The sequence below is a fragment of the Mastigoproctus giganteus genome, chromosome 7 (assembly GCF_048544385.1).
Source record: "Mastigoproctus giganteus isolate SK-2022 chromosome 7, ASM4854438v1, whole genome shotgun sequence".
NCBI lineage: Eukaryota > Metazoa > Arthropoda > Arachnida > Uropygi > Thelyphonidae > Mastigoproctus > Mastigoproctus giganteus.
The window spans coordinates 20530493-20557641 of NC_143581.1; the positions used below are offsets into that span (position 1 = coordinate 20530493).

Genomic DNA, 27149 nt, shown 5'->3' on the forward strand with positions numbered 1-27149 from the left:
ATGCTGGCAAATTTCGCAATACCAGAGCAACAACTTGGGTGCCTTCGGGATACCATATTCATGCAAGATGGTGCGCCGCCCCACCCCACATCCACCGTTGTGTACAAAGATTGCTAAGGCAACACTTTTCAGCCGTCGTTTCCAGACATCTTGGCCACCCCGATCACCGGACCTCAACCCATGCGACTTCTGGGTTATGGGTTTTTTTGAAGAACCAGGCGTATCGGGAAGGATATCAAACTCTGGCAGATCTGAAGTACAGCATTAGACATCATGTGCTGGCTATTCCAGTTGACATGTTACGTTCTGCTGTTCTTCGAATGGAAACTATTGTTGACCAAAATGGAGGACACATTGAACAATTGTAGCGCTATTCCAGTGATTTGTATTGCCACAGCGCCATAGAGTGACAAATTTTTGTAACTAATTTTTTTTCCCAATAAATGGCGAGCGCATTCTTTATTGTACCTGTTGTCGAAATTTCTCTTCGGTACGAGCTCGCTCCAGAGCCCTCTACATAGGGATACTTTAATTCTAACAACCCTGTATATATCAAATGTTTATCATTGTTTCTTATAATTTTCGGCGGAAAACAAATTTTAAATAATAATGGCTGGTAATGTTATTTATAGAAAAGTACAAACAAAAACGAGAATATTCATTTAATGAAGAATGAGGAGAAATGAGAGTTCGCGTTTTTAATTTTTAAAATTTATGAACTAGTGAACTGGATAGCGCCCCTAATGATTAGGCGCCTTTGGTGCACAATCTGAGCATCCGTACGCCTCACTACATTAGTACCCTTCGTTTCCTATAACCTCCGATATCGTTTGCCGATTCTAGCTCAGCAATCGTCTGCTACTCTGTTCCAAAGCATTGTCGTTGGCTAGGCTAGGCGAGCACGTGGCATTGTATACTGAGAAGTTGCAGCGTCTTCTCAGGTCTCGCGTGCCGACCAGGTGTGTATGCGCTCATGATACAACACCCTAGTAACGGAATGAGAGATTAAATTCTCTTTCACCATTGGTTGGCAAATCTCCAATAGGAATAGCGGCTTCTGAGCAAACCTATTTCACAGCAGTTGCTAAGCTATTATTTTCCTTCAGTTTTGTATCAGCAGGAAGCAAGAGGGTTTTGTCATGTGGGATTTGGAACAGCCGAAAGGCAGTAAGGTAGCTTTGCACTGAACTGTAATTTTTTAATATATATGTGTGTGAATAAAATGAGTTACTGCGTTTTTCGTGATTTGATTGTTGCTCTTCGGAAGCACACTAATAAAATACCGAGTGTATATTTTCCTATTTCAATTTTAGGAAATTCCACTTTTTCAATTTTCTCAATCCCAGTCTTTTCTGATCAGTGTCACGTACCCTTTGATCGCTCAGTTCGAATACCTGTGAGTAAACCAGGAATTTTTTTTTTTACAAGATGGCATAAAATTTCACATGAATCTGAGGGTGAAAGAAAAATTAAAAAAAAAAAAAAAATCTCTTTCAAATGAAAAATGAGTGTTTCTTATATCAAAAAAGCTTTCTGTTGTACAGATAATTGTCAGATTCGGGGTTAGTAGGTTCTAGGTACCCTTCATTCCGAGGCCTCACTGCATTATGTAAAATATATTAAAATGCCCTTGGGCTATTTTCCCCCTTAAATACTCTTTTAATGGCATGAAGCGCAGGTATATCAAGAAGCAGAAAGTGGTGAAATAATAAGCACTTACACATGTGAAGAGTGTAATATGCCTTTAATTTCTTGAAGAGTTACGGATTATTTCTCAGACTTTTCGTGATACTACCTGTACAACTTCTTCAGTGACTCTAAAGACAGCAGAATCTGTAAATGATGGCTACCTTATTCACATATAATTGTTAATTTGACTACACACATTTGATTAATTTCATGGGCAATCAAATTAATAACTTTATGTAAATCAAGTCACCATAATTTATCTGTTCTGCTGTCTTTACTGTCTTTACATGCATCGAAGAAGTGGTACAGGATGTACCCTGAAACGTCTGAGAATAATGTGTAATTCTTTAAGAAATTAAAGGCACTCCACGTAGATTTTAAAGTTATTTACACACACTTATTCCAGCACTAACTACTCTCAATATGAACTTTGACATTAATTAATTTAAAAAAAAAAGAAAATCCGAAAAAATAATTTATCTTAGAAATGTGTTTTAAAAAATTAGTGTAGAATTGTTTTTTTTTTGTCGAAATAAAATCGTTGAATTATATTTTGGGGCCCCTATTTTTTCGTAGGCCCAAGGCACATTGCCTGAAGTGGAAAAGCTGACCCTGATTTATCACCACTAACTTCACTGTTTAGCTCCAAGCTTTTATCGGAACTACAGTTTCAACTTGAACGCTACTGGCGCCATCTCGTGGTCGAATGTATCAATCAGTGTTTTAAAAAAATAACCCACCGGCTTGTCTCTTTTATTACAAATTTTAATTTTGATATGCAGAAGTAATTATACAGATATGCTTAATGAAGCCTAATAATTAGCTCTAAGAGATTAACATTCGTGTGAATAATTGGAAGGATATTTTAAGCAAATACAGTGAAGTGTTTTTTTTTTTTTTTGTTATTAGGGCTCTTGATATGGGCACGTTATACTCTATTATAACAAAGATGCCCCCCATTTTCTCTAGGTATACCTTAATTTACTACGGAAGTGGAAGTTGGATAATCAGTGCTAATAAACGAGGAAGTTGCAAGCTGAATATTTTAGACACGCATGTTAGCACGTAATAATACGATTCCCGTGGAGTAATTTGCAAGTTTACTCTGTCCAAATTAGGTTCTCTACACTTCTCACTAAACTCGTTGGTTCAGCATTTTGATTGCGAGCATTGACCTTTCTCGAGTACAGGAAAATCTATTTAAAAAAAATTATAAATTGTTTATTAATAAAGCTCGCAGATTAGCTTGTTTAAAATCAACGAGCATACATTTCAGCGGTTCTCGAAAAGGCAAGCCCACAGAAGGATAAATTTGCCATCAGATTTATATGAAGGCAAAATTTTATCTTATATTGTAAAACAATCAGAAAAGCGGATTTCAAACTAAAGCATTAGAATTTAATTTTTATTTAATATAATTATGTTATAATATTTGGATGGTAGTTAATTCCTGTTTTGATAATAAAATTGATAACATTGTTTATATATAGGTACCGTAAATTAATATCTCGCGCACGTTGTAGATAAAAATTATTTATCTTCCTTTCTGTATTCCTGGAACTTAAATGCGTGCAGAATCTTGAATGAGCAGGTTACGTGACTGAGATTATCATTGACGAAAATAGAATACAGTGGTAGGATATCTGTTTTGTTCTTCTTATATCTGTTTGTTCTTATATATTTCTTCATCCGCCTTTTCCCAGTCGCAAAGTTTGTACACTTTAGGCGGCTTTGTTGAGCGTGCTTACTTGTATAATAATTTTTGTTTTATATTTCGGGACGTATGGACAGACTGTAAGCATATTATCTTATGTCTGGTATCATATAGATGTACACTCGCAGCTGGTGTAACTCTGTATTTACAGCTGGCCACCTAGATGTGGATCGTGTCACAGCGCAGCTTCGATTTAACCATCACCGATTCCGTGAGGGGGGGGGGGGGGTTCCCGTTTTATTTATTATTATTTTTTTATTGATCCCATCGGCGATTCCATAAACACTGTCTACAAGAAACAACAAAAAAATCACTGCACGTCCATAAATACGTCATAAAGCCAAAATCTACTTTCATGAACAAAATTCTATCGCACACCGGCAGTGGTGTGTGATGGAATAAGGGTTCAAATCGGCTGATCAGTCGGCCATATCTGTTCACCGAAAATCTTGGCAGTCTATGGGGACAAGACAGTTGAACGAAGTAATGTCAAGAGGTGGCTCCAACGGTTTCGGGAAGGTGATTTCGACATCAAGGAGAAACCGAGAGCCGGAAAACCAACGTCTGTCAGAAACAGCGAAAACGAAGAAGTCATTGACCAGCTCAATTGAAATGACAGATGCATAACCGCCAGACAAGTGATGAACGCTGCCAAAATGAAGTTTTGACCATCATCAATAGATGATAATGGAAGGGCCATATTTCATCACATGTGACGACCCGTTTAAAGCACTCAGGACTGCCAGCACCAAACATTTCCAGAACATCTTCGTTGATCTCTTTCCTCGCGGCCATCATCATCTCTCGTGTAAGCAGCTTAGGCACCTACCGAAAACAGATTTTGACTGGGGTGCAAAAAAATCTGTTTTCGGTGGGTGCCTAGGCTACACGAGAGATGATGGCCGCGAAAAAAGGTCTATGAAGATGTTCTGGAAATGTTTGGTTGCTGGCAGTCTTGAGTGCTTTAAAGGAGTCACGTGATGAAAATGGCTCTTCCATTATCACTCAAACTAAACGACAATCCATGAAATAGTACACCTGACATCACCTGTAAACCAAAACTTGGTAAATCGACAAAACTTATGGCCCACCTTCTTCTGGGTCAAAATGGCATAATTTTTATCGATTTCTTGGAAAGTGGAACAACCATCAGCAAAGAAAGATACTGCTTGTCTCTGGAAAAGCGTAATCGAGTGCTGAAAACTGAATCGGCAGGACATAGTTTCATCAGGATGACGTAAGGCCGTACACAGCACAGGTGGCATTGTCAAAGATCTCCCTGCTGGGGTGGTGTATAATGCTTCACCCACCCTATAGCTCTGAACTTGCCCCCATCAATTTTTTTTTTTTTTTTTGTTTGTTTGGTAGACTGAAGACACCTGTTTGGTGTGTCAGCCTCCTGATTTTTTTACCAACGTGCACTCACTGGCTGGAGAGAACGCTAGAGAAAGTGCAGCGAGTGTGGTGGTTCTTACATTGAGTGATATTTTCACAAAGGTTGAAAGATTGCATTTTATGTATGTGAAATTTGGTTACAATAACTCGGATAATAATGATGTTACAGCTTATAGTGCGTTACTTATTGATCCTCCCTTGTAACCCTCTTCATGAAATAGAGCTCTCCTTCAGTAATAGCATCGCGTGTTCATTTATATAAAGTGGATTGAGTCCAAGCCACGACGAATCCGGGCTGCTACGAGAGCTAAAGGGGACCTACTGTCGCTGTGCGTGTGTATGTTTAGAGGTTAGTAATTATGCGAGTTCCCCTCCCCGAGTGGTAAACTGGTTTAATTCGAGTCTCGCTAATTCCTCTGAAATTGTGAAAGACTTCTTAGAAGAGTTTTATTTATAAACGTGTTTACTCGGATTAATTAAATGGTGGTGGATGAATAGGACGTGAAGTTGCAGCCACCCGCGCGCATACGCATAAGGAAATGGAAAACGGAATGGACGTGTAAAAAGTGAAATAATCCAGCTATGTTTATGTTGCAAGTAGCAGTCTCGTCAACTGCCGGATAACTGTCACTTGAGCAGTGCACTTCAGAATAGACAGACACTTCCTTTATTATAACTTTTAATTTCCTGTTTGACGCACATTTTTGTCTTTCTACAACTCTGACATTCCCTTAATTAATCCTTTCTATGAATTGTCGCTTTTGACAGAATGTTTTCATCTCTGTCCCGAACTACGTATTTGTGTACAACGGCCTGCAATTTTATTATTATTTTTATTTTATTTCCAGTATTCATGCGATCCATTTTGCTCAACGAATTTTTAGAAATGTATCATTTTTTATTTATTTATTTATTTTTTTATAAAATGATTGTTTAAATTTAATTTAAAGTAAATTATATACAGAATTACTAAAAAAATGTGAAAATTGGCTATGTGAGCATTCGCGCAAGTAGAATACTTTTCAAATTTTTCCACCCAGTGTTAGTTTCAGGATGAAAAGTTAGTGTAAATATAAAATGTAGCAGTTATCGAAATTAATTTAAATTATACACGTTTCACCTTGTAGAGTACTCAAAAAATTTTTTTTTTTCTTTTGCTTGCTTATTCAATTTATTATTATTGTTATTATTATTTTCAGCGTACTGAATGTTATTTTAATAAATTCATTTGAATAGGCAGACGAATTTTATATGAAAAATAGGCAGACGTCTGTTTATTATTCAGACGAATTTAATAAATTCTTTTGAATAGGAATCGACAGATTTATTATTATTAGCCATATGGTGCAAGGAAGCCTGAGGCTTTTGCTGCACCAGCCAAAAAAAAATTCAAAAAAATTCCCGAGTTACCCTGAGAGAGAGAGAGAGAGAGAGAGAGAGAGAGAGAGAGAGAGAGAGAGAGAGAGAGAGAGAGGAGGAATCACCAAGAAAGAGAAGAATGATGATATCCAGCTCAGGACCCTGGGTGTGGGAAGCCCGTACTCACCAGATGTGAGTTTCGACATTACTCCATGCTCACAAGTTTAGTGTATTTATTATTTAATATACATGCCGTATGTGTATATTCATTAAAAATCATAAACATCTGGTGGTTTATATAAGGTGGCTTCGAAAGCACTTGAATACGTGGTGTTCAAAATACGATAAAATAAATAATCTTTATTACTAGTAAGTGTACAAATATTGGTTACAATGTAATTGGTTATTATTAGTGTATGTTCATAATGGTAGCGGGGCCAGTGGTTGTGCCTCCCCACACTGGGTTGAAAAGATGTGACTCGAACTCATAGAAGAATCTGGGCAAAAAAGAGACACATTTCTTTCTTTAATTTGCAAGATTGTCTCTTATTTTAATCTGTTTTTGCGCCCAGGGAATTTAAACTGCTTGGATAATGTAAGGGTTTTAATTTTCATAGCAGAACAAAATTGCCTTTGAAAAAAATTGCCCTGATATTGCACATTTCAAAAAGATGGCCTCTCCAAAAGGTTAATTTCCGTTTGTGTAAAAGATGTAATATGGCAGCCTGGTTGAAAAGTAGCTGTCCCCTAGCAGGTGGTCTGTAGTGGCAACAAGCAGACAAAGCAGTTGTAAAGAAGTTGTTCTATGTGATTTGCCATGAAATCTAAAATCAAGTTTTCAGTTTTAATATAAGTAAAGGTGTCTGTTGAAAGTAATACAATACCAGGGCAACTCGTTACAAAATCTATTGCAAGAAAACCGTGTTAATGTTTGAATACAGGAAAAAGCAGAATTTCAACTGCATTAACTATGTAGTTTAAAATCCTGCTGACTGCAAAAAACGATGAAAGAACGAGATAATCGTTATAAATACTTGCAGATGTGATTCAGTTATTGATGCTTAATATTTATAGAAATGTGCTTTGCAAACTGCTCAACCGCTAGGTCTAAAATCTGGCACATCTCGACCGCGAGGATGCCAGATTTTAAAGACTACTACATATATACGAGTGCATGTACACTGAGTGATCACTGAATTATGACCACCTACCTAATACTTCGTAGGTCCTCCTTTTGCCCTCAGTACAGCAGCTATCCGACGTGGCATTGATTCAACAAGATGTCGGAAGCGTTCGGGAGGTATGGCCAACCAAGGTGTGTGTAATGCGGCTAGCAGTGCATGTATGGAGGTGATTGGTGTATCCAGATGCCTGATATGCCTTTCCATAGAGTCCCACAAGTGCTCTATGGGATTTGATATCGGTGGAGTTCGAAGGCCAATCGATATGCTGGAAGTCAGAACTGTGTTCCTGAAACCATTCCTGCACAATAAGTGCACAATGGCTCGGCTCATTGTCATCTTGGAAGACACCATCGCCATTCGGGAAAAAGTGTAAAATAGCGGAGTGTACACAGTCAGCAAGCAGTTGACGATAGCGGAGACTAGTGATATGTTGTTCCACATGCACCAGGGGTCCAGGTTCCTGCCAGTGAACCATGCCCCACACCATACAACCGCCTCCACCGGCCTGCACTTTTGATACCATGCATGATGGATCAAGAGCCTCATGTTGTTGACGCCAAATCCGTACACGACCATTCACGGTGTGGAGTAAATAACGTGACTCATCTGACCAGCACACCTTCCAGTCTTTTAACGTCCAACTTGCATGCTCTTTGCACCAGGCGAGTCTTTTACGCCGTTGAACCTCGGTTAGGAGAGGATGCCGTAGGGGTTGTATGCGAACACCCTACCAGTTCAGCCGTTTGGGAAATCGAGGCACCAGCTCGTCGAGCTCCCACAATCTGTCCTTTATCAAAGTCTAATAAATCCTTCCTTTTACCCATCACGCTTGGAATTTTACTGCCTACTGAACCACTGATACCTACGTGCTATGCTACGTGATGTCCGCTACGTACAGTACTATAATGGCCAAATCAAATTGAATTTCTCTTTCCATATTTTTAAATGGGCGAATAGTGGAAATGAGGTGGTGGCATTGTGGAATTTATTTTGTCTTGCTTCGCAGACAGTCGAAACTTTTTACTTGATATGTTACATGCACAGCAACTTCAGAGATTTCCCTGAGTTCCACTTAAACGCTTAACATAGCCAGTCTAGAGTTGCTAAAAATTTTAAAATTGTCTTTGGAGTTACCAAATACGTGTATAATAACCAAATACGTGTAAACCACGTAAGTTACCAAAAAGTGGAGTTACCAAATACATGTAGAGCTTCTGGAACGAGTACAGAGAAGGGCAACAAGATTAGTGAATGGAACAAAGGGTTGCTCTTACGAAGAAAGGCTTAAGTTTTGCAAATTACAGAGTGGAGACTAGGCACCGGCGAGGTGATCTGATAGAGGTGTATAAGGCCTTGAATGGTTTGAGCATGCTCAATGCCGATGGGATTCTTCCTCTTGCTCAGAATAATCACCTGAGAGGGCATAAATTCAAATTGAGGAAAGACAGATGTAGGATAGATGTGTGGAAATTTGCCTTTAGCCAGCGGGTAGTTGGTTAGTGGAACAGACTTCCATCACTTGTTGTTGAAATTGATAGCCTAAACAAATTTAAGGCCCAGCTGGACAGGTATTTCGAACGAATGGAGGGGTGAAATGGGAGTGGTGTTTTTTTTTTTTTTTTTGGCTGATGCTGAATAAGCTTGCTTTCTTGCATCATATGCCTCTGCTAATGCTAATAAATAACAGTAATGAGGAAAAGTGTAGTGTGGTATAGTTCAGCCTAATCATTATGTGGAAATACGGAGAAATCGTGCTTCTCAGGAAAAAGACCTTTAGGTACAAGTTTTCTTCAGAAATTGTGAAGGTCGGCAACCCTAGACGGTATACAAAGTGCCTTTTGCGAATATTGCGATTACGCAGTCGTGGTTCTGGTGCCAGCAGCATTTACTCTTTTTCAATGGTCTGACTCAGTTTCCCAAACTTTTTTGGTCACGGAACACAAGTTTAGCGAGAGCCAAAGAACTGTTGCTAATATTTTATTACATATGGCGCACTGTGCATCTTCATTTCCAACACATGTAAAGCCGAAATTCAAATAACTGTCATTATACTTTCGTTTTGGTCTTTTATTAGTTGGTTCCTGTTTTTTCACTTCGGATTTCTGGGGAACAAAAGGCTGCGATTGTTCATCTTCACTTTGAAGTGCGACAATATTGTGTTCGTTTTCATCGAGCAAGTTGCACTACTAGAAGTACTTTGCTTCTCGTTTTAAAGTTTCTTTTTTCAACCACAAATACAGTATATGGTCACGTATTTTAATAATAATATTTCGAAATAACCGAAAAAAATTATGTTAAATATTATGATGATACAAAAGCGGTGTACGCTGAAAATATGCAAAATTCATTTATTTTATTTTTTAATTATTAATTATGATTTTAAGAAACTCTGGTTTGACTCATTGTTGTCGAATTTGTTTCTGTTTGAAAAATAACTTTTCTTCCAAGACATATTACGTCAACTGTGGAAGATGGGCATCCGTACTTAGTAGAGAATTTGGAGGTTACAGAGACTAATAATTGCCCCAATTTTGAGATCTTTTGACAAGTTTGCTAACTCTTTCCATTTTAAATATTTCAGTGTATCTTAGTCATTATTGCCTTTTCTATATCACTTTTTCCATGAATCGTTTAACACCCTGGACTTTATTGAGACTTGGAAGGAAAAGATGTCCTGGTTAGTTAGTTTCGAGAGTTTTTTTAAGCGCATTGACTACTTTGATCATACATCAATTCGTATGTCTTATTGTGCATTATGACTGTTGAATTATGAATTTGCATTCTTTTCAAAAATATTGTTTGCCCAAAATTCATTTCGTGCTCTTCCAGTGGACTATAACCTTAAGTGGGTGATCTTTCGGGATACTATTCAGGGTGTTGCCTGAGCCTACAGTCTTTCATATATCGCACAGCTGGGCTACAAGTTCTTTCCAAGTAAGGATGTTCTATGGATGACGTTTCCAGCTAGATTTCCGACCCAGAATCGAATTGAGTATGTATAGGTGAATTAAGACGTCTAGCTCCCAAAATTCGATGTGCTTGTATGGAGGCTGGGATTTATTACCACATGTCCTTATCATCACCCTTGTAAACAACAAGAGCTCACCGAGAGATGGTTTTTTTGTGATAATTCACTAAAATTGATTTTTCATCACAGATTTCATGGTTGTAACTTTTAGCTTTAACCAGTGTGTAAAGGCACTCAACAGCGTGTCGGGTCACTCATTTTGCCTCCCAATGCTTGTTTGTTTGTTATTTGGTTTTTAGGAGCATTAGCAACTAAGACCATATTGCTGTGGGGATATGCGGTGACCTTTCCGCATCCTCCGTATGTGGTAGTAACGGGCTCGAACCCCGGTCTAATCAAGAAGCGTGTGCTACGCGCTGCTGCTCCTGCCCACCTGGCTACGGAAGTCTGCCTCCCAATGTACATATCCCAATAAACTCAGTGGAAGAGAAGGTTTGGCTAGTGACTCCGAGCCGCCTGTTGTTTTTCTCTGCCAAAGTGTTAAGTTTGATCCTTCCAAATCTGCTCACAAACCTTGATTGATGTAGTTTAGATAGGGTCATTTCACGAGTATCCACCCATTATGGCAGATATAGTTTTTCTGATGAATACTGTACACTCGATTTTCATTTACAAATCAAAAGAAAAAAATGATGGGTGCTTAAGAAAAAATTGATTGTGTTAATCATTCCCAAATAATGATTGATTGTATCAAAATAATTTCGAATCCTATAGTGTAGTGCTGTCCAACGATTTCCTCTGGAGGATCCTGAGAAATGTTTCTTCTTGGCCTCTCTTCTTATACAAAAGTAATTAATAATTGTAGCGTTAGAAAACTTGAATTGGATACTGTCCATTGGGAACATTTGTCTAAAACTATCATGCTTGGGTATGTAGTGTACAAACTGACGTACGAATTTCCTTCTCCATACCTCTCAAACCACAACTATTAAAGTAAACCTCATGCGCTTGTAGACCAAACCCTACTGGAATGTTTCATTACATTCCTCATTCACAAAACGTTTGGATATCACAGCTCTAATACTTCATGCTTTTGTGAGTATAGGTCTCAGAAGAAGACATTCAGCGTGATTAGCGTTGCTCTGTCAATGGTCTGGTTCATTACGCTAAGAAGTAGTTAAGTTTTGAAGGCATCTGTTCAAAAGATTCCCCCTCTCCTTTTTCTTGCTTTTGTTTGACTTGGACATCAACATTATTTCTTTTTCCTTTTTTAAAGGATGTTTATCCAAAATATACTATTTACCAGAGATGTCCGTGAGAAACTAACACATCTTCAAAACTTAACTACCTGCTAGTAACTAGTGTTAATGAACTGGTCGGTTGCAAGAGCAACCATGTTAGTGTTTTCTCCTGGGAGAAGGGCCATGCAATCAGTAGGTTATTTGAATAATTTCATTTGAAAGCAATTGAATACGGATGGTAAGTTTCCAATTTCTGCTATACGCACCAAAGATTGAGAACAGCTGGTGTAGACGTAATTGCAGAACTTCTATTTATTTTTGCTTCTCCGTGATTACTATCCTAATCGTTTGAGAAAATCCTAAATCCGATTAAGAAAAATTTGCATTTCTTTCCAAATGAATGGCCATGACGAAATATGAAGCCAACTCCCCCCCTTTTCCACTTCAGCATGTTCTCAAAGTGAGGAAAATCGCCTTTTTATAGAATTGGTCATGGATGAGAAGCCAAATCTTTCACAATTTAATGAAACCAAGGAGATAGGTAGGCACTGCATTTTCCTCACTCTTTAAAAGGGGCGGAGAATCAATGCTTATTATAGTAGTTATTTTCTTTCACCGTTTTGCGTATTGTTTAGGCCGAGGAGGGGAACTATTTAGAGAACGGGGTCGAAATTTTGTAAAATAATTGCCTCAGTTTTTAATTTTATTAAGTTGAGGTTCTATAATTGTTTTGTTTTGATATACAGGTCAAGATTTAATTATTAAAAGAAAGTAGTATATTTCTTTCTTTCTTAACTCCTAACCGAAATTGAAATCATTAATTTCATTCCATTTTAGTTGGTTGCGATATTTCAAAGGTTGAGAACCCCCTGGTTTATTCTTCATAGAAATTGTCTCTCTTTTCTGTCTCTCTAGACATTCCTTAAAGTGGGTGTGTAACCCTATCACGTAAGTTATATGATAAATAGGCCAAGCATGGCTGTTTTTGGTGCTCTGTGCCCACATATCTTGATACCTGTGTTAGATTAGGAGTGAGCAAAATACGGCCCACAGGACTGGTAAGGAGATCAGGGCTGTTTAACCTCGATCGTTTCTGCCCAATTAAGGGCCGGTGATGATTGTTGTTTCATACGAAGACATAACCAATTGTTCTCCATACCGTAATGAATTTTATTGGAATATGTTCTTGTGTTCCTTATAAAAAAGAATCCAGCTTCATTTTTTTATATTTATTAAAAAAAGTTAATCAAATGAATACTTATAAAGAAATAATGATAGATTGGTGAGAAAAGATGCAGTTTTTTTTTTTTTTTTTACACTTTAAATTTCTGTTACTTTCCAGTCCCAATACAAAAATAATTGCCCGTTCTTGTGTTTGGGTAATTATACCATACTTAACGTCTCATGGCTGTTTTGAGCTAGCCCTTTTCCCCCTCCACCCTCTTTTTCGACTTCCCCGTTTCGATATAACTGGGCATGAAACAGCCCTGTAGGTCAGACCACTCCTCTGCGGAACATGTAGTTTCTCTGGTTGGAAAAACTGGTTGTTTCAGCAATAATTTTCAATGACGAGTCACGATTTGTGATAGGACTCGTTCTACCAGTGAGATTACACTTGATTTCGTAGAAGACAGTGAAAATAACGAACTTCATCGATAGTTATTTCTGCATTGTTCACTTAAAAATTCTTATGTCAACTAATTTTTTTGGCAAAGACAAAAAAAAAATATATATATTTATTTATTTTAATTATTACTCGTGCTTCAGCCCTTGACAGGCCTGATCACTTCCTCGTTAATTAATGGTTCCTTAGTGAACAAAGAGGTATACAGTATTAGAATCGAAACATTTTGATTGTAACTAGTACAAAAAAAAATTAATGTTTATTCCCTTGTTCTTTTTTATGTTTCTTTAATATTTATTTCATGTTTCTTTTTATTTATTTCCTTCATATTTATTTTTACTGCACCTTTTACTTTCATTTTATGTATTTAACCTATATTACACAAATTGCAGTGGGTATGATTATATTATAAAACTGAATAGAATTATGTTTGTATTTCTGGATGGCCATATAGAGAGGAATTTCTGAACTTCGGCACCCATCATAGTACACTTCGTTTTTACTGTATTATTGCTGTGCTGTAGGCATTAAATCAAGAATATAACAGCCACGTTTTTAAAAATGATGCGAAAAAATCAGTAGCATGCACCCTCCCATTATATTTAGGAGAAAATCACTCCAGATCTTGTTAATACAAGTTCCAGAGATCATCACAAGGTTTGACAATCGAAATCCCGGACTCAGTACATTAGCCGCGTGTCAGAGTACATTAGACTGTGATGCAGCTTGTGGAGCTGCTTCCCTCTGCAAGGATATTTGCGTGTCGTAAGTCTTTCGCACGCATTCCTGATTATCAAAGGGACCTTGGCAAATTATGAATTGTAGCTAAACTCATTTCCTCTCCCTGGACTACTACTACTTGTTCCCCAAAAGTTGAAAGGACAACAATTGACGGTCTGTTCAAAATGCATTTAAAAATGTTTCCAACCTCTACGAGCGATCTCACAAGTGTATATCTGCTCAAGGCGATTGATTACTTTGAAAAATATTTAAAAAATTTTTTTTTTTTTTTTTTTCATTGTAACATCTGGTTTTCTTTAAATGGCTCGGTCTTGGAACTCAAGCGACAACCTTTTTTAAGTAAAATGGGAAGAATTATCATTGGCGCCATCCTACAATTTTTTATTTTCCTTTTATTAAAATTAAAATAAAATTTATTATTTTTATATTTGAACCTTTCTGTTTTTCTAAACGTGTACAAATTCTGAATAAACTTCACAGGGTCCAAGAGCTTTTTGAAAACCTCTGTGGGATGAGATTCTGCTAGTGTTGTCACCTCTGACCTTCTGCATAAATAGAGCAGTTCTACCATAAGAGTTTCACATTAGATATTTTGGATCCATTTGAATAGCCTCTTCTTTTTTTTACAGCAAGTCCCTTGAAATGTGAAGTTTTGCTGTAGGATAATTACATCCAGGAATGCGCAATTGCCTTCATGAAATGAGTTCGGGTTAAAAGTTTAAAAAAATAATAATTAAATAATAATAATCGGATGGAACTGGTTCAGACTAGGAAGGAGAGGTAATGTGCTTCCTTTAAATGGATTGCCATTTAGAATAAGGGTGTGAAACATCCATATTTCATCTACTGTTATTACGTTTTTTAAAAGTCTCCCGATGTCAGTCATGTGTTCCTCAAACAATAACGCTTCGTTTTGAACAACTGAATTCAGTCATTTTGGACGAGTTCATTCCAAAAATTGTGAATTTTTCATCGACTGGCTTGTAAGTAAAATTTACAGTTAACCAGTCAATTGGTTAACTGTAACTTGATTTGGCAGTACCCGTGATAGCTCCCAGATCAGTTATGTTACATTGATTAGATTATCGTTTGAAACCCAAAAACCCAACCACAAGAATGTGGTTGGGTTTTTGGCGCTTCATCAAGTTAGACCATATTTCGCCATTGTGTATTATGTCTGTACAAATGCGTGTTCACATGTTGTTCAGGCTAAAAACCTGAGGTCGGCTAACTGCAGCCGATTTTAGGAGGCCTTTAGAAATTCCTCCAGTGTGTGACGGAACTCGGACTTCATTAATTAAACTCCGTGGTCTTCTGCTTCTGGGCCCAACAGAAATGTTAGTCACACTATCTTTTGAAATTTCAGCTGTCTTCTGATGTTATATCGATGGGTTCTTGTTCACAGAAATACAGGTTGCCTGATGCAAAAAGAAAATTGACCATCCGTAGTCGAGATCTGGAAAAGCTCATTGATAACTGCGGCCCTAGTATAATACGCCAGTGCCGCAGTTTTCAATGAGCTTATATATATTGCTTATATATATTTTTTTTTTTCGGCAGCTAATATATATATATATATATATATATATATATATATATATATATTGGCTGCCAAAAATAATTACAGTGAAATTGAAAATTTCTCTAACCACTTGGGAACTGTAGAATTATAAAAATAAATTGCATTGATTTCCGTCATGTCGAATTACGTGAGCGGAAAATGCGCATATTCTCGAAAAGGTCGTTATCCATCGATTGTCATGCTAATCATAGGGCAAAATTTTATATTTTACGTTAGAACTGACCAGTTTCAGACCAAACGGGCCAAAATATGCCTTGGTTATTTGCCCATGGTGCGGGAGTATTAATATTGTATATAATTTCAGTTCACGTTTGAACTGAAATTATATACCGACTTGGCTTTCTTTTAATTTTATTTTTATAATAATGAGCTCGAATAATGCATTTTTATTTCTTCCAGCTTCCCGTATGCGACAATCCACATGGCAACCCACGCAGGCCGTTATTTTTTTCTGACGTACGAAGGAAACAACGGAGAGTCCCATGCCTTAGGTTTTAAGCTAGAGAACTGCCAGGCTGCCAGCGCCATCTACCGTACACTAACAGAAAAACATGCATTTTATAGCTGTGAAACTGTTCGAAATTCCGTAACATCTCAGTTTATTAGAGATCTAAAAGGAACTATAGCGTCATTATTTAATGAAAATACTGCTCTGGGAAAAAATTATGTGTTTGATATACAGAGAACATGTCGTGAAGTTTATGATCATACTAGGAGAGTGATTTATCAGATGGAAGCAGCCATCCAAACAGAGACTTTGAAATGCCAAAAAGAAAATTTCGAAACCCCACACACTGATCATTGCCAGATGGCGCACTGCAAGGTTAGTACAGTGGTTAGTAACTTTTTTTTCTTTATCGCCTTTTGTATTTGTACATATAGATGTTATGTAGTTTTAGAAATGAGAAATATAGTTTTGTTGATTAGGTAAACTAATCAACAAAAAACTATTTTTTAAAAAAAAAACATAAAATGCAATTTTTAACATTGATTATTAATAGGGTGTCCATTTTGTAAGAACACAAAACCGGAACACTTATCTTATAGGGTTGTTATGGGGGAAGTAATCTTTTCCCCTCCCCTGATAAAAAAAAAAAAGAGATTTGTTATTTTTAATTTTATTCTTAAAATCTATGCAGTTTAATTTGAGAGACAATATATTGTCTCTCAAATTAAAAACACAGGCACTGTACTTATCTCTAACCTATTATGCTCACCAGTCCATTGTATTTCTATTAAAGAAAATATTTGCTGCAGCTGACGTTGTGACCTGGAATTGCAAATAAATATGAACATAATCTAATAAACTCGCTCTTTTGTTCAAGGTATTCTGTTTTTTTAAGTAATGTTGTCCATTTTTCAACACAACTCAAATGTATTCCATTCTTTATTATTTTCAATTTCATTTATGGCAATTTTTTTTAAAACTCCAAACTGATCATATAATAAATTTTCATCAAACTTAATTTTGATATTTTTTTCAAATGATTCCAGAGAATTTGCTATATCCTTCCATTTCGGAATGTTTTTCATTTGCATCCAGTTTAAGAACTGGAATTGTTCTAGGGGTTTCGACCAATTTTCTAAATAATTTTTATCTGTTGAATAAAAATTTATGATTTCGTTTTTAAACTTATGAACTTTTTGGTTTTCTATATTGCACTGAATAATTTTTCTAGCCTCAAATGGCAGAAATTGATCACATATTCTATTATCTAACATCTCAATTGTTTCTTCAACAATAATTTTAACCTCTAAAATAGTTATGTTTGCTTTTTAAATTTTTAGTATCTGGTTATTGAAGAAACTGAGAAAGCTGTGGGCAGTCCACAATATGCTTCTCCTAATGGATGATTAAAAAATTTCTCAATAAAAACGGGAGGCTTTTCCTCGGATAAAAAAAAAAGATTTTAAACCTTCGAAAATTTTTAAAATGCGTTCAGTGGCAGGAAATAATGACAACCAGCGAGTTTTAGAGTGAGAGAGTAATTTTTTATACCCTATATCAACAGTAGCACAAAATTCCTTTAAACGTTGTTGTTCGAACAGTATAAATGTGAAAGTAAGAAAATATTTTTATAACTACTAATCCACGTCAACGGCTAGTTTTCCTGCTCCTGATTGAGCATAATTATTAAATATGTGTGCTATACATCTGACATCTTTGATATTGGAATTAACTAAATTTTGGAGTCGAGAAAATATGTTGCATTGGCCTCTTCTGTTGATCCCTCCAAAATTAACAATTGTATTGTCAGCTCCGAATGCAATACACTTTTCTTTGGGGATATTATTTTCCTTCAGAGAAGTAAGGATGTAGTTGGCAATAGTTTCTGATGTCTCATTGGATAAACAATTCATTTTAAGAAGCTTAACTCGCATATCATTTTTCCTGTTGAAATAATGCAATAACAATGGAAATACCTTCTCCAATTTATGGTTGCTCGCATCGACGGAAATTACAAAGAATTCAGTACTACTGACATCTTTTAAAACTTCGTTAAGTGAATAAGGAGCCAGTATATTCTTTATTAGTGCAATTGTTTTCATTCGTGCACTAGAAAAATTTTGTGCAATTTTTGAGTCATCAAAAAGTTGACCGAAAAGGCTTGAGGAGTAATCAGCAGTTCTAAACGACTGATGATGTTTAATTAAATGATACACCATTGTAAGTTCAGCGATGGCAACCTTGTCATGTTCATTTGAATTTTCTTTGACAAAGAAGTGTTCCAATTTAGATGATGATGCAGTTGCTTGAAATTTCATTGTTTTTTCGAATTAACGTGATCTTTGACATCACATCTCCCACCATGACTTATGTTGATAAAACATGAGCACATTCTGCATTCAGCCTCATTTTCGTGTCTTCCCTTTTTTATAAAACTCCATTCTTTCTGGAAGTCCTCTTTGAAAACATATTTCGGGACACCGGGATAGTTTCACATAAACTGGGACGTATGGACACCCTAATTATTAACCTTCTAGTAAGGCATGTTGGTATGTTTGCATAAAAAAAATAATAAAATAAAATGTTTATTTGAATTCAGTTCATACCATTATGAACAATCCACAAAAAAATCGTTACAATCCATAAAAAAAAATTGTCAGATTTTTGTTGACAGTTTTACCCCAACATGTCCACTCATGTAACTTTATTAAGAAATTTAATTAAGTTACAGTAGTAAAAAAAACAAATAATTGCATTTATGTAAAATTTCTTTTATTCGTAGTCCCCCCCCCCAGAATGATATATACAAAGTTGGCTATCATTATCACTCTTGTATGTTAAAATAATGGATAATTGTGAAGTATAGTTTTATTGAATGACAAAAAATGCAGTGACTTTTTTTTTTTTTTTTTTTTTTACATGCCTACTTGAGGGTTTAATTGAAAATTATTATATCACAGTAGATTTTCAGAATAATGGCACCTTCGAGGATTCAAGGTGCCGTTATTTTGATTTTTCCATTATCTAGAAAGTTTTATTTTTAATACACTTAACGCAGAAATAATGAGGCTAAATAAGAAATAGAGAGAATAAGAATGCAATTTTATTAACTGCACATAAACATGTTGACGATCCAATATTATATTCTGCCATTAATACACTCCTGCTTATGCCCTGTTCTATTTTCTTTATTATATCAAGTTTAGTCTGTGCAGTAGCACAGTGGTATCATCAACCTCCTCCCCCACACCAAGTGGAAAAAGGCCCGGCTTTGAATCCCGTCAATGATGCAAGGAACTTCTATGGGCTTTTTTCACTCCATGGCTGAGTTAGTAGGTCTCAGGTGTTGATAGCAAGGTTTTCCCCCCAGAAACTGGGGTTTTCATGAAGCAAATCAACCAGAAAATGCGTGCAATTTACAGACCCAACACACACGGATATATGAATTAATTTAATTTTCCGGGTGACCCTAATGTATAGTTTGGATTGTATCAAGTTTGTCACAGCTTTAATGTTCTTTTCTTCTATGTACGAGGTTTATTAACTTTAGGAGTCATAGTGAGGGGTTTTTAATTTAAAATAAATGTAAAACAGAGGTATAATCTGTGATATTAGTACAGAATTCACTTTCAAAATAGCAAACATAAACGAATACAGTAATCACGTGGCTTGATGTTTTCTTTTTTTCGGTACTGCAAGACATCTGCGCTGTATGTAAACATTCAGATCTCAATGTGCTGTTATTTTGACAGTCTACTGTATTACCATATTTTCTGGACTATAATATTGGATCATAAGATGAATGCAGATTTTAGAAGGCAAATCTGGAAAAGATATTTTATTACAAATATCTGAAACACAAATCAAGTTCTTGTGTTTTACCCTTTGTTGAATCCCAGGAACTCACTATTATTACTCTCATCGTTAAATAAGTGAATTAAAAATTTCTGTTCATACTCTGTGGTGGCTGCACGGGTCAGAGGTTGTTAGAAGATAGAAAGAATAAAAAAACAAGCACTCTGTTTTAGTAGTTAAGGAAAATAGAGCCACTATCAATTCAAATGCATGTACTACAGTACGGCCTCCATAGCCAAGTGGTCAGGAGCGAGAGTGCAGTAGCACACGCTCTTTGAGTAGACTGGGGTTCGCCCCTGACTGCTGAATATGGTCGATCGGCCAACCTGCACTGGACCAGCTTGGTAGATTATGGTCCATTTTCCTCAGCATGAATTGTTGAGGAGGCTTCCATCCTGCAGTGGGTTGATAATGGCTGCACTTTACTTTTTTACTTTTTACTACAGTATCTCCTATACTGTACCACATGACTACAGTGAATGGGCAGAATTATCATTTTTATGATCTGTACTTGCACTTTCTTCCAGGAGTGTGCCATCAAAGGCATTGCTGATTTCCACGTTTCTTGAAAGACTTAATTTTTAGACAGTAGGGTTTTATTGGTTTGGGTGGGGGGAATTAAATGGCAAGATCTAAGGAAATATGTATGTCCACACCAGACTATATTAAGCAATAGCAGTATACAGGCTGATATAAAATAAAAATAACTTTTGTGTATTTGGTATACCCTTGTACCGTAAGGTGCCTAGAATCTTAGGCAGCATTTCTAGAAGGGGATTAGAATTCATCTTATGGTCTAGTAAATCTGATAATTATGATTTACAGATCTTATCCTGTTTTTTGTTATTGAAGTATTTTTTTGCAGTATTTATATATCTTTTTTTTTGGTTTATTCCATTAATCTTAATTTATCCTACACAAGTTGCAATGTAGAAAGCTAAGATGAAACACTGTAGAAAAATACACTGTGGGCAATGTGACCCTGTTGTGTAGGAATTATTCACTTGTTTGTCTGCCCATCTCTCAGGGTACTTTTTGCTTATTGATATTAATTAAACAGTAGTTACAAAAAAGACAAATGGTATTTCTTATATGGCATTTGTTAGACCAGTTAAAATCTTGTGATCAATAGTCATTCAGAATGAAAACAGAAAATACTGCATCATTTAATGATAACTGGTGAGAAACAGTAAATGGAAGATACTGTCCACTCCCAAAATTAGAGGAATAATGGGGTTGAGAGTTCAAGTGTGTCAGACATTATGCAGCCACTAGAAAGTTAATAAATACAGCTGTTAATTGCACAATAGACATGTTCCCAAAAACCACATAACATGGTCACATAACCAAGAACTGAAGGAACAGCAGCTTAATGTGTTCTGTGTCCAAAGTAGATGCCTTTTTAGAATCACATAGTGATTGGAAATGATTCCTGGATGCACTATTACACCAGATAGGAGTTCAGAGTGGTGCCATCAGAGTCTCCTCAATAGAAGGAAGTCCATATCCAGAGACGTGCTACTCATTGCATTCTGGGATTAGTAACAAATATCATGAAGTGGTTCTGAACCAGTTAAATTCAAAAGAAATAGGGTTTGTTGTACTCAGGTTTGTGCATGCAGCACAATTAGTGCCCTCTCTTCATACTTCTCATTCTAGAGTGAATCAGATACGGGAGATGAAGTTTGAGGCTTGATAATAAATGCCTCTTTGCATTATATACAGGCGGGCCTCGATTAATTCGTCCCACGAGCGCATCGCGCAAAACGGAAACGCGTTAATTGAATATCATAACCAATAGGAAAAATTATAATTGGTCCTTGACCTTCTGGAATGTCCATAAAGAATTTTAAAAATACCTTTTAAATAACTTTTTAACTGTATATAATGTAAAAGATAATGAAAATAATTATGGAATTAAATGTTTATTGCATAAAACACTTGTTTTATGCAATAAACATAATTTATAATAATTTACAGCAGTTCTTAAACTGTGCGCCGCGGAATATTTTAAATTTTCGAGGGAAACACAGCGATACTCGACATCTTTCGGACACCGCGCGAACTACTAGCTCGAGGTAGTTCACAGTTTCAGCATTTCTTATTAAGTTGTTTGGACCTAACTACTAAACGAAACTGTTAGGTATTTGTTTTGGTCTGGGTGCGCCTTGAAAAAATTACTGAGACATTAAAGGCGCCGTGAACCGAGAAACTTTGGGAACCTCTGGCATAAAATACACAATGAAGAAATTACTGTTGCGGAAATATTTGAACAGTGTTGACTTTCTCTTTTCATCAATCAATTTCCGACAGCCGACAACAATCTTCTCTGGGCCCTGGCGAAATAAATATCGCAGAGAACATCAAACCTTTTGTTTGAGGTTCTATGCGATATGAAAGATTTCATCTAATTCTTTTACCGTTATCTCCTGCGCGGTAACATTTTCATCTGGCTCATTTAAAAATTTGAATTTTTAAATGCGAGTCTGGTTTGACTTTATTAGCAGGAGACAAACACGTCTTCTTCCGATGGTTGATGGAACACAACGAGGCGGGCAGCAGGCAAACGTTTGTTTATTGACCGTACGACTCGCGGTAAGCTTAACGCACGATTCAAATCTTTTTCAACTATCGCATAAAAAAAAAAAAAAAAAAAAAGATCGCGTTAACTGGAAATTTGCATCGTGTAAAGTGAAAAGTGGTATAATTTTTCAAATAGTGTTAACTGAATATCGCGTTAATCGAACTCATGTTATGCGAGGCCTAGCTGTATTCCAAAATTGTTGAAGTTTTGTTCCCTCCAGTGATAGAGACAAGCTAAAGCTTACGCTCACTTTAAAAATATCATTATTCACAAATCAAATTACTAATGTCATTTTTAAATGAATAACATTGTGAAGAAGGTGAATTCATCATTCATTAAAAACTCAAAGGCACCACTGTTACATCTGTTTTGGGTCTTGTTGGTTCTTTATCATGTAGCGAGTGGCTGCTGTTAGCAACTTTGCATTGAAATGGTAAATAAATGTACTTAACCCAACAGCAGTCATACCAGTGGTAATTTTTTGCCAAAAAAATTAAAAAAGTAACGTATCTATTAAAGTGATCAATTTGTATCACTGATTTTGTTAGAAATGAAGTGCGACAGTAATAAAAAAAAAAAAAAAAAGTATTTTAACTTTATTTTCACTTAAGTATTTTTGCAAATGAAAATATGCATTGTATTTACATTTGTTTTTCTCTCTATACATTAAAAAAGTTTTTTCCTCCTAGTGATATTTATTTGAGCCAGTGGGAGAAGAGGGCGGGGAAATTACGTCACTTACGTCACTTATTTGAGCCATAACCACCTCCATATTACATTCACCAGCCTTGTGCATGTGCTTCACTGACTAATACATGACTATGGGCGCCTCTGTAGCCAGGTGGGCAAGAGCAGCAGTGCGTAGCACACGCTTCTTGATTAGACCAGGGTTCGAGCCCGTGACCACCAAATACGGAGGATGCGGAAAGGTCAGGGAATGACCACTGCATATCCCCGGAGCAATATGGCCTTAATTACTAATGCTCCTAAAAACCAAACAACAAACAAACAAAACATGATTATGCCGGGCATCATTTGATGTTCTATTGTAATGTTAGCTGATGAAGGGACCCGGTATAGTTTGTATATTTGTAAATAATTAAATATTTTGTAAATATTTGTATGGTTTGTAAATATTTTAGTCCTGCTCTTTCGGATGCAATGATATTCTTAATGAATTATGGAACTCAAAGCAAAAGGCCTTTTCCTAAGTGACCTATGTAAATACAGGTAAATAATTACATAGTGGGCTAAAATCTATTATTTTTGCCACTTGTATCCATGCAGTGGGTGTGCTGTAGCATGGAGTGATTGTATGGTTGAGTTCTATGATTGGGTGATTATTGTGAATGCGTTTTGTTTTTTGCCATAGCTTAGGGGGGTGCTTAGCTTAGGTAGGGTGTTTATCCCCCATCTTGCTGTTTTGAAATTGGAAAATGAGTTCCCAATTTTAAAACAGCAGCAAGTGGGGGGACAAACACCCTAGGCATGTCTGTAAACAAGTCAACTTTGCACTTCTTATGATTGTCATTTGTAAATGTAGCATTGTGGATTACACAAATATTATTTCAGATGTAGGAATCCACATTACTTCATGGGGTTTTTTTTTTAATTTTTTTTATTTTATTTTTTATTGTATTTCAAAGTTGTATTGGTAATTTGTGATTATCCTACACAAACAACCTGTCTTATCTCTTCAGGCTATCTTAACAGTCTTTCTGTGTTTTTACATATATATATATATATGTTTTTTTTTTTTTTTTTTTTTTCATATTTTTTGTCAGAAAACTTTTGGGAAATTTTATGCCAGGACTTTGTGAAAATAGTTTTTGTATATGTTTGAGAAAATCAGGAACTTGAGTCTCCTCATTACCTGAATTATTCTTTATTTTCATATTAAAGAGAAGTAAATTTAATTTAATTATCAAGTTTAATTTATAAATAATTTTTGTCTTGTGAACATCGTCAAGATTGCACTTGAAAACATGATTCCATGTGAATCAATATCAAAAATCATTAGCAAAAGTCATTAGCATAAATATCCTGATAAAGAATTGAGATATATCTTTTAATGAATTTTACTATTAAACTGACATTCAAAAGCAAAGTTATATTTGTATGCCAGTTAGTCGTAGACAAATTGGCTACTTGTGCAGTTAATCCTATAATTGAGTTCAAATCAAAATTGATTCACCTGTGAAAATAATTTTCCTTAAGATATAAAACTGCTTTATAATACAAAATACATTTCAGTAAACTATAAAAATACAAGTTTTTGTTCTGTTTCCCATTATTACAGTAGCTTAGTTCAACAATAATCAAAAATCATCAGAAATGTAGATATAATAACGATTATTAGAAGATTAACATTCAGAATAAAATTATATTACATAAAAGTGATAGTGTATAACTCTATGCTAAGTAAAATAAAAAATTATATTTTTTGCCCTGATATTATAATAATTTTGTGTATGTTTAAAGCGAGTAATTTTTTCATATTTGATTTGCATGCTCAACTGCAGGTTTAGAAGTACTTTTTTGAATTTTAAACCAAGTTCTGTATTAATTTTTATATAGTTTCTACTTCAGTAATGGGAAAAAAAAAAAAAGTAACAGCAAATCAAAATGGGGGAAAAAAATTGAAGACTATTAAAAAAGTTTGTCATGTGATGAATGCCCAGTTTATGGATTTTCACCAACTAGTATGTTTAACTCTTGATATGTCTTTTGTTTTTTCAATAGAAAATTATTACAATGCGTTTAACATATAAGAAATTCACCGAAACAGTCATAACTTGTCTTTACATTTATGTGGTTTGAAACTTGGATAATGGCAAGCATGAATACATTTAGGGATTTTTTTTTTTTAAATAAAAGTTATAAAAATCTTGTCTTGAGTACAAATCAGTAAGGTATGATTTTTTTTTTTCTTCTGCACTTCAAGGCATACACAAAAAGAGGGGGGAGAAAGATCGTGATAAATTCCCTTCCCAGATTTGGAAAATACCCTTATTCTTTATGTTTAAGTTTGCAGACCAAAAATGTTAAAAGCAAAACTGTATTTTTGTGTTTTTCATATTACGAAATTGTCTCCTACATATGCCTCTGCAGTACAATAAAAAGCTTAAAAATTTCCACTTTTTTTGATATATAGAATATCTGTATTAACATATGAGTGAAAATTTATATTTAAACTGTACTAAAAGTATTTTTATTTCTTGATTTTAGGATTTAAGAACACGTCTGGCCACACTGCAGGATTCCATGTTATGCCGTGTTTGCATGGATGCAGATATCAGCACAGTATTCTTCCCTTGTCGGCATGTTGTGTGCTGCAGCACATGTGCCCCACTCTGTGAGTGTTGCCCTCTTTGTCGGAGAAATGTTGAAGACATGCAGCACATATACTTGCCAGTGGTTGGACAACAACATAATGTCACATGTGAAAAGTTCTCTTAAAACAGATTTCAATTTCTCGTTACACTTATTTCTGGAAAGACAAAACACAAATAGGAATTAGTGTAATTTTGGGATCGAACTTTCATGAACATTATAAATTAAGCATTAGCAATGCAATTTCAAATAAGAAACCTCATGTTTGTATATTTGTTGTCTGTTCTAATAGAGGTTTGCCATAGTTTCTGAATAATATATTCACAAATTGTTCACTCATTAAATGAATTATTAGTAGTATAGTTAAGAGGGAATTTCAAAAGAAGGGAAACTGAAAAAAAAGCAACAGCAACCAATGTGCAGTAGTACTTCTTCATATATATAGTATAATTTATTACATATTCTGGGAATACTTTTCTTTTTCATATGATGTTTATACAGGAATATGTGGAATAAATGAAGTACAAAACCCAGAAAAAAATATTTTATTGAACATGACAATGAAAATACAATTTAACATTAATGTTTACAATCAAGTTTTTGTTTTATGGTTAGTTTCCCATCTCTTTTAATTCTTTCATGTATAATAAAATTATAGCTAATACCTAAAACATTCAGTATACACGAGTACCAGTGAAGAAGTATGTTAAGTGTTGTGTAAACTGAAGTTAATGCACAAATTGTTCAGTGTGTATCACTGTTTCCATATTTAAAAAAAAAAAAAAAAAAATTCTTGTTAAATTGCTACCACTGATTGTTGAACTTGCACAAACAACATTATGTTATAAAAAAAAATAGAGGGAGAGAGAGATGTCCTGTAGTATGTATATATTGACTAGAGATATATATTCTTAATCCCACCTTTCATGAAAAAAAAAAAAGTAATTAAAGTACTTTATTTATAAGAATTTGTGTTTTTCATTACTCTCTTACCTGAATATGTAACTATCTTACAACATTCTTTCCAATTTTTAGTATATATCTAAGGTCAATTCTGGAATAATTTTGAAGTTTTAATGAAAACAAAGATAACAAGATATAATGTGTGTATCAATGCATGATGTATTCTCATAAATATTGTTTTTGAAACAGAAACTTTTATCTTGGGAGAAATACTAGTTTTCATTTTCTTCTACATACTCATCTTCGATAGGGCATAGGGGCTACACTGCTTAATTCAACAACACAGAAGTGTCTAATTCGGGCATTCTAAACAATTAAATACATAAAGAGTGATATTGCATGCTGTCTCAGCTGTAATATCAGGCACCTCCATAGCCAGGTGGACAGGAGCAGTAGCGTGTAGCACACGCTTCTTGATTAGACCAGGGTTCGAGCCCGTCACCACCAAATACGGAGGATGAGGAAAGGT

At 35.5% G+C, this 27149-nt stretch overlaps 2 protein-coding genes across 3 annotated transcripts in view; one reads left to right on the forward strand and one right to left on the reverse strand.

Annotated features, from left to right (window-relative positions):
* dnr1 (E3 ubiquitin-protein ligase defense repressor 1) overlaps window positions 1-25843 on the forward strand; it is a 126306-nt gene extending 100463 nt beyond the window's left edge. Inside the window, exons 4-5 of one of the 2 annotated variants that reach the window (XM_090377549.1) lie at window positions 15897-16332; window positions 25613-25843. In XM_090377549.1, coding sequence (XP_090233675.1) covers window positions 15897-16332; window positions 25613-25843 — 667 coding nt within the window. The remainder of the gene's footprint in view (window positions 1-15896; window positions 16333-25612) is intronic. The other variant, XM_090377550.1, reaches the window with a different exon arrangement.
* The window catches only part of LOC150082629 (docking protein 6-like), a 96810-nt gene continuing 95409 nt past the window's right edge, over window positions 25749-27149 (reverse strand). The window contains exon 7 of the mRNA XM_090377551.1: window positions 25749-25874. Within this exon, the coding sequence (XP_090233677.1) occupies window positions 25869-25874 (6 nt within the window). The 3' untranslated portion in view covers window positions 25749-25868. The remainder of the gene's footprint in view (window positions 25875-27149) is intronic.